At 35.7% G+C, this 14,544-nt stretch overlaps 1 protein-coding gene across 3 annotated transcripts in view; it reads left to right on the top strand.

The window, feature by feature from the left end:
* Window positions 1-14,544, top strand: part of LOC143245212 (uncharacterized) — a 136,759-nt gene that overhangs the window by 82,263 nt on the left and 39,952 nt on the right. For all 3 annotated transcript variants that reach the window (XM_076491304.1, XM_076491303.1, XM_076491305.1), the window contains one exon: window positions 4,447-4,594. In XM_076491304.1, coding sequence (XP_076347419.1) covers window positions 4,447-4,594 — 148 coding nt within the window. The remainder of the gene's footprint in view (window positions 1-4,446; window positions 4,595-14,544) is intronic.

A 14,544-nucleotide genomic window follows, 5' to 3' on the forward strand; every position in this document is an offset into this window, starting at 1 on the left:
AAAAGGATTCATCCGCTAAACACCGAGTTTATAGTTGGCAGCAATTTACTTTTTGATAGCGTAGAGAGAAAATTCTCGGCGTTCTTTGAGAGAAGTAATGGCAGTGATTACCATTTCGGATACATTAGGATGTACGAGTGCCTTCCTCGGTTTTTCGTGTGTTTTTTCGTTTTTTTTGCTCGCCTTCTTAGGAAAAGGAGCAGTCGTAGGCGATATCGCATCAGCCATTTTTTAGTGTTTTTTTAAATCTTCCTACTCGGTTGAAAATACTAGCCCAACAACACAAACCTAATAGGTATTTTGTTTTATATATCTCTGTCCCTAGTGCTTAGAAACAGAGATAACCGGGGATGATCAGAAAGTTTCTTTTCCTTCACCCCGCACATTTTTTTTTCATGCTATCCCAGAAAAGAAAATTAACAGGCAAGCAAATCTAAGCTTTGTAACAATAGAACAATATTACTTATAAGACACGTCAACACCATTGTAGCAGTAGGACAATATTATTGACAGGACACATCAACACTCTTATAGCAGTAGAATAATATTTTTGACAAGACATGTCAACACTATTGTAGCAGTAGAATAATATTTTTGACAAGACACGTCAACACTATTGTAACAGTAGAACATTGTTTCCCAACTTTTTGTGTACAGAGTGATACACTACCACAGTCTTCTCCCTATACACGATATACCTGTGTCAAAAACTCTAAATAATTACATGTATAAGTTTAACGAGCGAAGGAAAATGGATCTAGGAAATTTAGTTTAAAAAGTGAGTGTATTTTCTATAAACACACATATAAATTTGTTGGAAATGATACAGCAGTTTATAATAAGAAGAAGTGAAAAAAATATTCTCCGATGAACTGGAAAATACTGCGGAAACTTACATATAACTGACTATGAGTCTTGTCACGTGTCTGATCTTAAAGCAGGTTACAAAAGTTAAATTAAATACGACATAATCTTTCCAATATTTCAACAGAAGAACGCTGCTGGGAAATTAAGCAGGGCATCGTTCACATAAAGATCAAAATGAGGCGAAATTTAAATGTATTCAGACTATCTTGAGTCTGTTCGAGTAGATATTTACATATAATAAAACAAGTGATGATAGAAAGTGTGTAAGTTAAGCATGAAAAACGCATTAGGCGACACGTAATTACAGTTCGAATGACCATAAGAGTATTAAAGTAACTTTACTAAAACTTGAGAAAAATAAAGCAGATAAATCTCTAATGTTCTCGTATCTGCATAATTTAGTTAAATAAACGTGAAGGCAAACAAAGTTAAATATATGGGTTATAACTTCGTTACAAGACCTGTACGTGTTTTTGTTTAGAACATTTAGTTGGTGAAAATGAGTCTCCTGATACATAGTAGTTCCCCCTTGACAAGGTAATGTTAACATATAAGCCTGTCGAGCCTATAAGAAGCAAAAAAGTATTTTAAATGTATCTCAGGACGGCTGGTATGGGTGGGTATTAACACTTTTACTGATAAAGCAAAGAACAACGTTTCGACCTTCTCAGGCCATCTTCAGGTTAACATGACCTAGGAAAGTCGAAACGTTGTTTTCTGCTTTATTATAAATGTGTTAATACCCACACCAGCCGTCCTGTGATACATTTTTTACTTCAAGTGGGTTTCTCGTCATCACAAAAGTATTTTGAACAATACTGTTGTATCTGCTGACTGTATTATGAACATGTCACTATGTATACTGTCGCCTACTTTGATTTAGTAATACCATATCCACAGCATTATAAACGTAGCCTAAAACAGACCATCGCATGTCACATCGTTTTTCCCAAGGAACATCTAAATATAACGTGTAGCATGTTATGATAGCAACATTGTTATATGGATAATGTTTCACTTTTTGTTCAAACATAATTACTATGTCAATGATGTTACGTTTGATGTACAAATAACATCAATAACATCGTAATATCCGCAACGTTTTGACTTGTTTAAATGTATCACCACATTCATAGTGTTCATTGTGTTCAAAATTAGGTATGACGAATTTAACTGAGTGAGTTTCAGTTTGTTTTGTTTTCGTATCTGATATTTGGTTTGAATTTCTCCTAAAGCTGGACGAGGACTATCTGCACTAGCCGTCCTTAATTTAGCGCTGTAAAACTAGAGGGATTTTGGTTTGTTTTAAATATCGCTCAAAGCTACAAGAGGGCTATCTGCGCTAGCAGTCCCTAATTTAGCAGTGTAAGGCTAGAGGGAAGGCAACAAGTCATCAGCAACCACCACTACTCTTTCACCAACGAATAGTGTGATTGACCGTCACTTTATAACACCCCCACGGCTGAAAGGGCGAGCATGTTTGGTGTGACGGGAATTCGAACCCCCAACCCTCGGAGTACGAGTCAAACGCCTTAACCACCTTGCTATGTCGGGTCCCTTATAACCAATATTTTTAATTAAAAAAAAAACCTTTTCACATATTTTTCCAGTATTTTAACATTTATACCGCTTAGCCCCCCCCCCCAGTGGATGAAATATCCAGAAGAGAAATAACATTCCTCTCTAATTCTTGAAACAAGTGTATTTGAAAACCTCTAAATAAATTACGGATTTACTTCATAATTCGGGCCCGGCATGGCCAAGCGTGTTAAGGCGTTCGACTAGCAATTCATGAGTCGCGGGCTCGAATCCCGGTAGCACCAAACATGCGCGCCATTACAGCTTTGGGGGCGTTATAATGTGGCAGTCAATTCCACTATTCGTTGGTAAAGGAGTAGTCCAAGAGTTGGTGGTGGGCGGTGATGACTAGCTGCCTTCCCTCTAGTCTTACACTGTTAAATTAGGGACGGCTAGCGCAGATAGCCCTCGTGTAGCTTTGCACGATTTCAATACCTGAAAAACAAACAGCTTTAATTGTCTGTGACTGCAAATTAATAAATATATTTTAGCTGCTGACTCGCTGTCAACCATAACAGATTGGAGAGAAAGATTTTAAAAAATTTAGAAAATTACCACTTGATTCATCCAGCTTTTCTTATTTCAACAATGTGTGTATAGAAAGGCTACTAAAATACCTGGTGTTGATAAAATAAATCAGCCCCGACTCTTGCTGTTCAGTTTATGTTGCAGACGTTCAGCTAGGCCTAGTCTAATGGTAAACTGTGAATCAGAGTATACAAAGTTCTCGTTCTGTTGCTATGTTCTCTCGCTTCAAACTTTATAAGAATGACGGTTAAACTTCATTATTATGATAGCCCAAGAGTTAACGGCAGCTGCTATTGTTTCACTGTTCAGTTTAAAATCAAGGACGGCTAACCTGAACAGTCTGTGTTGTTTTGATCGAGTGTGAAATATTAACATATAAATATGAGATGTGTCATGAATTACAACCCTTAAATCACCAATAAAAAATCTTTTTCAAACACCCCAACAGTCTCCTGCTGTCCAACACCCCAACAGTCTCCTGTTGGCTTTTTGAGTTCATAATTCTACAGCTAGAGACTCAATAAGAATGTACCGTATTAATAATACTACAGCTAGATACTCAATAAGAATGTACCGCATTTATAATACAACTAGAGATTCAATAAGAATGTACTGTATTTATAAAACTACATACAGCTAGAGACTCAATAAGAATGTACCGCATTTATAATACTACAGCTAGAGACTCAATAAGAATGTACCATAATTATTTATACTACAGCTAGGGACTAAATAACAATGTGCCGAATTTATAATACTACATACAACTAGATACTCAATAAGAATGTACCGCATTTATAATACAACTAGAGACTCAATATGAATGTACTGTATTTATAAAACTACATACAGCTAGAGACTCAATAAGAATGTACCGCATTTATAATACAACTAGAGATTCAATAAGAATGTACTGTATTTATAAAACTACATACAGCTAGAGACTCAATAAGAATGTACCGCATTTATAATACTACAGCTAGAGACTCAATAAGAATGTACCATAATTATTTATACTACAGCTAGGGACTAAATAACAATGTGCCGAATTTATAATACTACATACAGCTAGAGACTCAATAAGAATGTACCGCATTTATAATACAACTAGAGACTCAATAAGAATGTACCGTATTAATAATACTACAGCTAGAGACTCAATAAGAATGTACCGTATTTACAATACTACATACAGCTAGAGACTCAATAAGAGGGCTTAACGTTGAATAAGAATGTCTTCGTAGTCTATGCACTTGCCAGATTCAAAAATGAGCATATGACGTCATAGAAAGTTACATAGCATCATAAGAAAATCAATGTGTTATATTATATTTGTTCTATGTTATATTTGGTTATACTTGTCCTCGATAATTTTGCGTATATTAGGATTTTAAATGTTTTAGGCGATTAATAAAAATGATCTCGAGTTACCTACTGTTTTATAATATTACAATTGATTTTGGTTCTTTCCAGGGTCCTATGGATGTCAGTTTCCTGCTAGGTGGACAGGTCTGTGGTTTCAAAAGGGGCTTGAACCGCCCATTAGGATAGAAGGGGACACATTTTCCTGGAGGGGGAAGTGCATTGATTCCGAAGGAGCTCTGTTCTTAATCGATGACAGGTTAGTTCATTACATTGTTTTACTAACAATATTTAAAACTAAAGAAATTTAATTTCTCAATGGTTTTCTTTTTCATTGTTATTGTGACAAACAAATATTACTTCGTTTAGAGTTTTTACATTCACCATAGAAACTGCAGTCGCGTTAAAACTGATGAAACACATCTTGTGTTGTTAATTTATTATTTTGGTAGCGTAGTATTTTAATTTCATTATTGGTCAGTGACAGTTTGACGAAATGATATTCGTTCTATGTCTTTCTGATATCGAAGCTGTGAGACACAACATGTTTTTAATGGTTATAAAAAAAATTCGTGTTAATATATATTTTTAAACTAAAATCTTCAAGTCAGAAATGTTTGTGTTTATCTGATAATTAGAGCTTATTTACATTTTAATACTGTAACGTGAAGTTTGAGATGACTCTTATATGACAGCAATAAATCTGTTGATACTCTGTATTTCTTTTGGACAGACAGACAGATGTGTTGCAGTTTGTTTTGTGTTAATCTTCCTCTGGATATGGACTTCTGAGCTAGCTGGTTTTGTTTCGCATACACCAGGCTTTGCAGTTGGTACCAGCACCAGTACTGGTTCATTGTATATCATATGTTGAATAATATCTGTTATCACACGGTATTTTGACTGAAGTCCTTCTCTGGAATTCAGTTTCACCTTTCATATAATTATCAATGTTTAACTTGGTAAGTTTGAGTTCATACTTCAGTCGATAAGCAAATCTCACCGTAAATTCAGGACAACGGGTGACATCCATGCTCTGTAAGAGAACGTGAATTTACTTACGTGAGTGATTGCATGTTAGGTAGGTGCGTGCGTGATTAACCGTTAACACGCGGACAGGTCATACTGCACATATCACAATGTTTTAATGAGTTGCATTCAAAGTATTATTAAGCTACTTAATTATCATGGTACAGAAACAATCTTCTGGAAGAGTGTTAGGACAAGAGAATATTGTGCCATTCTTTCTATCTTATGGGCCAATTCTTTCATTCCATTACAGAATGTAAATTTAATACCATAGAAATGTTTCACTTATTTCTGTTGACAACTGTATGAATCAGGATGGGAATACTTATCATTCTTTAGAATTCCAATATACTTGTACCAAGGACATTTCTTAAGGGTTCTGCTTGATCGAATGTAATGATCAAATTTATGGTCTAAAATAAATGTCATGCAAACGCAAACTAACGTGGCAGGGGTTTAGTTTAGAGAGAGAGAAATCAGAAGAATTCTCTCTCCAACTGAGGTGTTCAGGAACGTTGTGGTTCCTCTTCGTCCCCTTTCGTGGAAGGTTATTGAATTTAGCTGTTGTTGTTTTTTTTACTCTTTTTGGGTGAAGGAGTGAAGTTGGTCATAATTAATATTATTCATGAGCGAGGCAAAGGTAGCACCGGAGAAAACAGCCAGAACTCGTCCCGAAAGACAGTTGGTATAGTAAATGTAAACATAAACGCGAAACGAAACGACCCGATTTAGGGCATGGCAACAAAGTTGCCTTAGCTGGGACTAAAGATCCAATGCCTAAGTTTTTGCTGTGGGGGGAAAGGGGAGTGCCCCGAGAAAAACCCACTTTCACAGGACAGACGCCGAAAGATTTACCTGTCCTGCGCCTGAGACCTAAAAAAGAATGTCATGGTATCCCATGCAGTGTCTTAACTAAAGAGAGAAGCTAGCACGTGGTAGCGGTATATTCAAAATCAAGCCCATTTAACAACACAAATAAACCTTGATATAAACAGTGTTTAACACTATATATTAAAATTTGTTGTAACGTCTTGGCCCAAAAAGCACAGAGTAATTGTCAGTATAACAGATATTCAATAAAAGCTTTACTTGAACCTGGTTGGACGCTCTCACAATTTGCTGCAGACTTGAAATGCCCCCCCCCACCCAAATGCTGTAAAATACACCCTAGATCATATGACCATAACAAATAACTTTCAAAATAGGAAAGAAAGAGACAGAATGTCTGAACTCAATCAAACACTGATTTCAGACATGAGATAAACAACCATGTACCAAATGATAGAAAAGTGTTTAGTTTTACAATACTAAAATACTCAACAAGAATGGAATATTTGGTCATATAGCAGTTAAAAAAACCTTTACTTTGACCTTCAAACACTGTAAAGAGTCTGGAATTTGCTAAAAAGCACAAAAATGGACTACTGATGTTTTGTAAAGGGTGCTATGGACGGACAAGTTCATGTTCGAAATATTTGCTTCAAAGCGAAGGTTGCACGTCCGGCAGAAGAAAGGTAAAAGAAAATTACCTTAATGTATACCACCTACCATGTAGCAGGAGAGAAACAGTATGATGGTTTTGAGGTGTTTTACTACTGAGGTGACAGGGGACGATTGCAACATAGATAGAATAATGGATCAGCACAAGTACCATCCGTCATGGTATACCCAGTGGTTTTTGTATTATTGATAAAGAATTCTACTACCAAGAAGATGATGACCCCAAAGACGCATCCAACTTATGCAGAAATTACTTGGCTAAGAAAGTAGGTGCTAGAGTCATTCAAATGATGTAATGGTTCTCAGAGTGTCCCTATCTCAATCAAGTTGAGCAGATCTGGGATTTGGTGGATTAAAAACTTGACACGCGAAAAGTTATTTCCAAAGAAACGTTATCGAAATGTGTCAGAGACATTTTGAGAAAAATCCTAAAGGAAACGCTGATGAAATATGACTTAAAGACTATTAGCAGTTATTAAGCGAAAACGGGACACACAAAATATTAACTCTTTGCTGAACTCAGACACTTCCACCAAGTTTTTGTTGTACTAAGGCGTTTGACTTGTAATTCGAGGGTCGCGGGTTCGAATCCCGGTCGCACCAAACACGTTTGTCCTTTCAGCTGTGGTGGCGTTATAATGTTACGGTCAATCTTATTATTCGTTGGTAAAAGAGTACCCCAAGAGTTGGTGGTGGGTGGTGATGACTAGCTGCCTTCCCTTTAGTCTTACACTGCTAAATTAGGGACGGGTAACGCAGGTAGCCCTCGAGTAGCTTCGCGCGAAATTCAAAACAAACAATCTGTTGTACTAAGTATGAAGGTTATTAAAATCTTAATGTTTTACCTGTGATTTACTTTCCATTGTTTGTTGAAAGTAGCCTGAATCTAGCACGCGACTTTTTGTTAACACTTTTTGTACAAAATGTATATATATATATATATATATAGAAAGAAATTTTTCTAACCTATAGTAAGAAAACATAAAAAACTCTCACACACTAATGTGCTTTTCTTGGCTTATATATTTCATATTTCAGTATCAACCATCGAAATATTTCTAGTGTTCAGAATACTGCATTAAAAATAAATATGTATTTCTGTGAATTACTGGGAGAATCTCATAGTTTTAGATGTCTAAGATACAGCATCATGTCAGCGATGGGAAAGAAATGACTCCCAAAGGAGTACTTTAGCCTAACGCAACAGCACTATTATAATAATTGAAAGAAACTGCTGCAGGCGTTCGATAAATTCAAACTGTTTTGACTACTGCCGAATTATGCGTTCAAGATTCCCTTAAGACTTTTTAGGTTTGTTTGTATAGAGTCGTCAAGTTTTAATCGAACTTCATTATAGAACTTAATATGCACTCTATCACGTGAGAGATACAAAGTACATTTCTAAGGATCTGGGAAACTGTGGTTTGTTATAATGATTCAAGAACGTGAATTAGTTGTAATTATGTTTACGCTACTGGTATGTATTTTACTAGTAAATGATTATATTTAGCAACGTTTGACAGTTCTGTAGTGTTACTAGTTGTTTTCCATACACATGACCTCCCCACTCCCCCTTGATACTGCTCCGTGGGTCAGTTGTAAGTTTGAGTTCGGTTTGGTTTGAATTTCGTGCAAAACTACACGACGGCTATTTGCGTTATTCGTCCCTAATTTAGCAGTGCAAGACTGAAGTGAAAGCAGCCAGTCATTACTACCCACCGCCAATTTTTGGGCTACTCTTTCATGAATGAATAGTGGGATTGACCAGAACATTATTGAGAAAATACGGCTGAAAGGGGAGGCAAGTTTGGTTGGACGGGAATTCGAACCTGCAATCATAAGATTACGAGTAGAACACCCTAACCACCTGGCCATGCCGGGTGTGTAAGCTTGATAGCTCATAAAGCTGAAATTCAGGGTATTATCCAGAAAGAGGACCCAGCACAGAAAGTCCAATATACATCGTTGCGCTTAAAATAAACAAGCCTATCTAGTCCTTCAAAAGAAAAATAAAACAGTGATCAGCGTATCGGGCTGAGGATTAGAAGAAATCGGTTCAGTTTTGTTTGTTTTGAATTTCACGCAAAGCTACACGAGGGCTATCTGCGCTAGCCATCCCTAATTTAGTAGTGTAAGACTAGAGGGAAGGCAGCTAATCATCACCACCCATCGTCAACTCTTGGGTTATTCTCTTACTAACGAATAGTTGGATTGACCGTCACATTATAACGAACCCACGGTTGAAAGGGGGGGGCATGTATAGTGCGACGGGGATTCGAACCCGCGATCCTTAGATTACGAGTAGAAAGCTTTAACCATCTAGCCATGCCGAGCACGGTTCAATAGAAGTTGCTTGTCAACAAGATATGCATTTTCGGTTTTAAGTACGTTACTAGACTTTTAAGTGAATTTCCTCTATTAGTTTAAGAGTACTTGTTTTAGGATGCTGATTGGTTGACTGTAATTTAGGGATGGTTACGTATAAGGTACAGTTGAACAAACTAACCGACATTCAAAAAGCTCTGTATAACAATGCGTCATATAGCGAACTTGAAAAATTACAGGAGCTTAGTACATTGTACAAAAACAATTTTGAATAAAAGAAACAACAAGTTACGTAATGGCCACAGTCAGTATAACGTTTTACTGAAACAGGATGCACAATGACTCATTTTGATGTTGCTTAGCGTTTCATAGGAAATGTTTGATACAACCAAAAATTAATAAGTTTCCGACTGAAAATAGACCTGCATAAAAATGAATTACAAATATGTGATTAGACTGGGAAATTAGAATATCTAAGAAGGGGATATGTACTTAATCCCAATAGAAATCAATGGAATATAAATCATCTTTGGAAACCAGGATCATCCATGAAAGGACCTGCAACAAGTCTGGCAAACTTTGGTGGTAAGTAAATTACGGCTTCTTGTAACGGTTGAAAAACTATGAACAAAGGCCACTGTCAAAAGTCGTTCACGTGTCCAAGGAAATATATTCAGAACGTCATGCAGTGAAAAAATAGTAATGTCTGTGAAATCGACACAATATACATAGAAGTAAGTTGCATTCACGACATATACCAATAGAGAAGATGTTAGTAACAGTCCAAGTGGGTAACCTGGTATCAATGTAAAAAAGGATTGTATAGTTTTATTGTGGCTGCCTTCCCAGAGATTATTCAGGAAGTTTCTGGTCCATAATTCGCAAGGCAGGATGGGAATGAAAGAAAATGTTTGCATTTTGAGGAATCCTTGCCGAGGAAAGAAAGAAAACTAAGTGCAATTGTATGGAGTAATTCTTAATATTAATAGAAGGTCAATCGTGTTATTCGTAATACACTACATAGAGAACAAAGAGTCCACGAAACTATACTTTTACAATGAAAGTTTGATTCGAAACGTGGGATGACTGTTAGCACCAGCCAAGAGCAGAATTACTGTTAACTTATATCGCAGATAATTAGAAAAAAAAACCAACAAAAACGACAAGCCAGATAATGTGCGCGTGGAAAGAGACAACGTGATGTCGAAGGTATCATGTGTCTCTTGAAACATATTGCACAGAAATAATTACCGAACAAAACGTCACTCCATTATTTTCTCTCGAGCAGTTGTAACTCCGACCAGCTGTCGAACATTTTCTGTTATTACTTTATCTTAGCAGGCCTCTGGGGTCGTGTCCCCAGAATGAAGAGAAAATAAACTCGCCCCACACTTCTTAATTCTAGTTAACTAACACAAACAAAGTGAAGATGGATAGAAAACAATTCTTGCACAATGTTGGAATAAGAGAAAAAAAAATTGATTGACGGAAACCAACGAGTATAGACAATAAAACATTTTACCATCAGCAAAAGGACACAAAAATAACTAATGGAATTTTTCCTTCTATTAGCTGTATCAAATATAAATTAAAGGTTCCATAAATTATGTTTAGTCTATAATAATATCTTACGTAAAACATAATGTTTTTCTCTAATATCTCCCTTTAAATGTAACCACAAATGTGAACCTTAACCTTAGAACAGGTAAAGACACCATTATTGTAACAGGAAATATGAAGGTTGATTTAGGCAGAATTAGAATTGTACTTCTTCAAACCCAAACTTATAATAATATCTAATTATTGAGTCTCAGTCTAAATAGATCCAATAGTCAAGTAATCACTATTTTTAACTCTGTCTAGTTTACCATCTCATATGAGGAGTGTGTGTGTGTGTGTTGTCTTAAAGCAAAGCAACATTGGGCCATCTGCTCAGTTTACCGAGGGGAATCGAATCCTCTGACTTTAGCCTCATAAATCCGTAGACTTACAGCTGTACTAGCGAGGGACCTCGTACGATGAATATAACTTTACTCTCTGAAAGTAAATATAGAATATTTATTCTTTTAAAAAATAGTATTTTTCTAATGCCAAGCTATAACAATTGCATTTTAAAACAAATAGGATGTGTAAGATAATGCAATGAATTAGTTGGAAATAGAAATACCAGATGACGTCATGATTTTTGAAAACTGAACTGTTACTATGTAACTATAGAAACGGCTTAAAACCATGGAGTGGAATGGACGTTAATTACACAAGGAATCTAATACGTTTATGTTTTAAATTTTATTCATTATACTAAAAGCTAGGTACACATACTAAATGTTTAGTTAAGAAAAGTGTGTATTTGATGAGGCTTGCTTCAACCACGTCAGAACCTTCAGTTTCATCTTTTGGAAGACGACAAGAAGTGGTTAATATAAACCTGAGCGTATGGAAAGAAGTGGTCGCGACCTCTGATACGACACAAGGATAAGCACTTAGGCCTTGTACATCCCCATTAGTAGTGTTTTGTGTGATGGCACTGGACAAGGGCTGTTGCTCCGGAACATCATTTTCACTGCAATTTTCATCAGTAAAAGGATGAAAACTTCATCGAGACCGCTCAGAAGTCTCCATGAGAGTGATGTTTAAATGGAATAGTATCTGTTCTCATTCCTCACTGTATGATCTTACGGTGAAACTGTCATGTTCTTTCGGACGTGTGGCGGGATTGGTTGTACTTACCACAATTCTGGGTGTTGTGTAACTTACCACAGTAATCATTGGAAAAGCTTCAGCGACGTTCTCTTCTCCACTTCTACCGGAAGGAAGGTTCTTTATTGAATTGCAATGTTCTCTATCTTCCTGGGTTGTCTTCAGGTGACCATCTTTCTTCACAGCGTGCGACATGTAACGAGCAGTTAATTTTAATTAGTGATGACGAGAAAACCAACTTGTAGAGAAAAATATATATATAAAAACGGCTGGTTTGGGTTGAGAAAATTTTTATGTAGAGGAGCGAACAACGCTTCGACCTTCTTCAGTCTTCATCAGGTTCACAAAGAAACTGACCGATAGCTGACCACATGTTTGAAGGGGGCTGTAAAAATGAGCGTAGGAATGTAGAGGGCAGTTAGTTTAAGTAATGGTTAAATAATTACCCCTTCAATTACAGTTGAACCCTTCAATCCTTCAGGATCTCTTTTCTGAGTGAAACGCTAAAAAGTCGTACTTTTCATGAATACGTCACGATGGACTAGAAGCAGAGTTTTATATACATTACCCTCAAGAAATGGAACAAACGTTTTGTTTTTTATAAATCACAAAACTACTCAATGGACTATCTGTGCTCTACACAGTGAGTATCGAAACCCTAATTTAAGTGCTGTAGGCTGTGAGACGTACCACTAAGCCAGAATAGACTGAGACTGTTAACCTGTGTAGCTACATATAAATATACGTGATTGTTTATGTGCCAATTCAACACATGTGAAGATCACAGTAGCCTTCAGAGATAATACAGGATGTAAGAACCAAACACCGGCCATTCTATGGTATGTAACTCCCTGAGTAATTCAGGTAATACGGGATGTAAGAACCAAACACCGGCCATTCTATGGTATGTAACTCCCTGAGTAGCCCAGTTAATACAGGATGTAAGAACCAAACACCGGCCATTCTGTGGTATGTAACTCCCTGAGTACCCCAGGTAATACAGGATGTAAGAACCAAACACCGGCCATTCCATGGTAAGTAACTCCCTGAGTAGCCCTAAACATATATTCAAAATTTGGTGACAATTTGTTTATTTTTTCAAATAATATACGTATATATTTATAGATACGTTTGGAATTTTTATAAACTTGTTATTGGAAGTTGGTTAACAGGTAATCTTACTCAGCATTATCCTTAGTCTTATCCAACAAACAGGTTGACAAGCCAGTCTAAATAATAAACTCTTTTGTTAAAAATGTTGGAGTATTTTGAGGTTGATCCACAAATAAATAGGCGAGTCTAAATAATGAAGTATTTTACTAACAACGTTGATGTATGTTAAACTACATCTACGAGTTGACAAGCCAGTCTAAGCAATAAACTGCTTTGTTAACAACGTTAATGTATATTAAAATTGATCCACAAATTGATAAGCCAGTTAAAATAATAATAATAAAATTGTTATCAATGTTGTTGTATTTTAAAGTTGTTCCACGATTCACTGCTATGGCTATGTCAAATTAATCCGACTTGTTAATACGTAACTTTAGGATATATATACATAAATACCAATATTGTTAACGTAAATCAGATTAAAAAGAGTTCTAACACTTTGGTTTTATTTGACGGATTTATTCAGTCATTTTTGATAGTTAGAGTTTTAACTGGATTGCGTCTATAAAGTACAATTTTCATTCTGATAAAGTTAAAATATACCAGGTAACTTTTCTATCACACAGAATTTAGACTGAAAATTTTCCACAACTGATGAATATCAATAAGCTCCTAAAAAGGCTAAACTCAAAACTGGATGAAATTTTGAACAAATGTAGAGGATAATATAATCCATATAGTATTGTATTTCAGTTTGTGTGAGCCTCTGTTAGTCACGAGGACGTATTTTCTGAATTATCTAAAGACAAAGACAAATTTGATAACACTATGCAACACAAATTTTGTTCCTGGATAGTATGTGTTATTTCTTAATTGCTTATGTTGTAAAAGTACAGCAAATGGCCATTATTCCCTTCAAACTTTGCTTTTGTGACCTGGATAATGAAATTTAGAAATTAACCTGTATTCTCTGTAAAAACAGGCAAATTTGCACATTTTCATTTACATAAGATCTGATTAAAACAACATATGAATCAAGATTTACATGTATTTATACTAACATTTTACAAAAATCTTTAGAAGTAAGTAGTTTTTTAAGATTTGCAACTGTAATGTAAATCACTTTCAGGTCTCAGTCCCCAAAAATAGTCTCCCATCATGTTTTCATTATACGCTCCCAGGTCACATAAGCAAAGTTTGAAGAGAAAAATAGGTCTTTTTTTTTCCATTTGCTTTAGGCGTAAGCAATTGGGAAATAACACTTTCTGCCCAGGAACAACAAAAAGTAAAAAATTTTATTACATAGTGTTATGTATATTTCAGCTTACATAATGGTAGGTGTTAGTCGATAATATATATATTGGCTTACGTGATAACAGAAGGAGCTGTTTGACAATATATATCAGTTAGCATGATGATAGAAAGAATTATTTAACAATATATATCAGCTTATATGATGATAGAAGAAGTTATTTGATAATACATATCAGCTTACATGAGACAGAAGGAGTAAGTTAAGCTATGTAATATAGTATAGTAATC

The sequence above is a fragment of the Tachypleus tridentatus genome, chromosome 2, assembly GCF_004210375.1.
Source record: "Tachypleus tridentatus isolate NWPU-2018 chromosome 2, ASM421037v1, whole genome shotgun sequence".
In the NCBI taxonomy this organism is placed as follows: domain Eukaryota; kingdom Metazoa; phylum Arthropoda; class Merostomata; order Xiphosura; family Limulidae; genus Tachypleus; species Tachypleus tridentatus.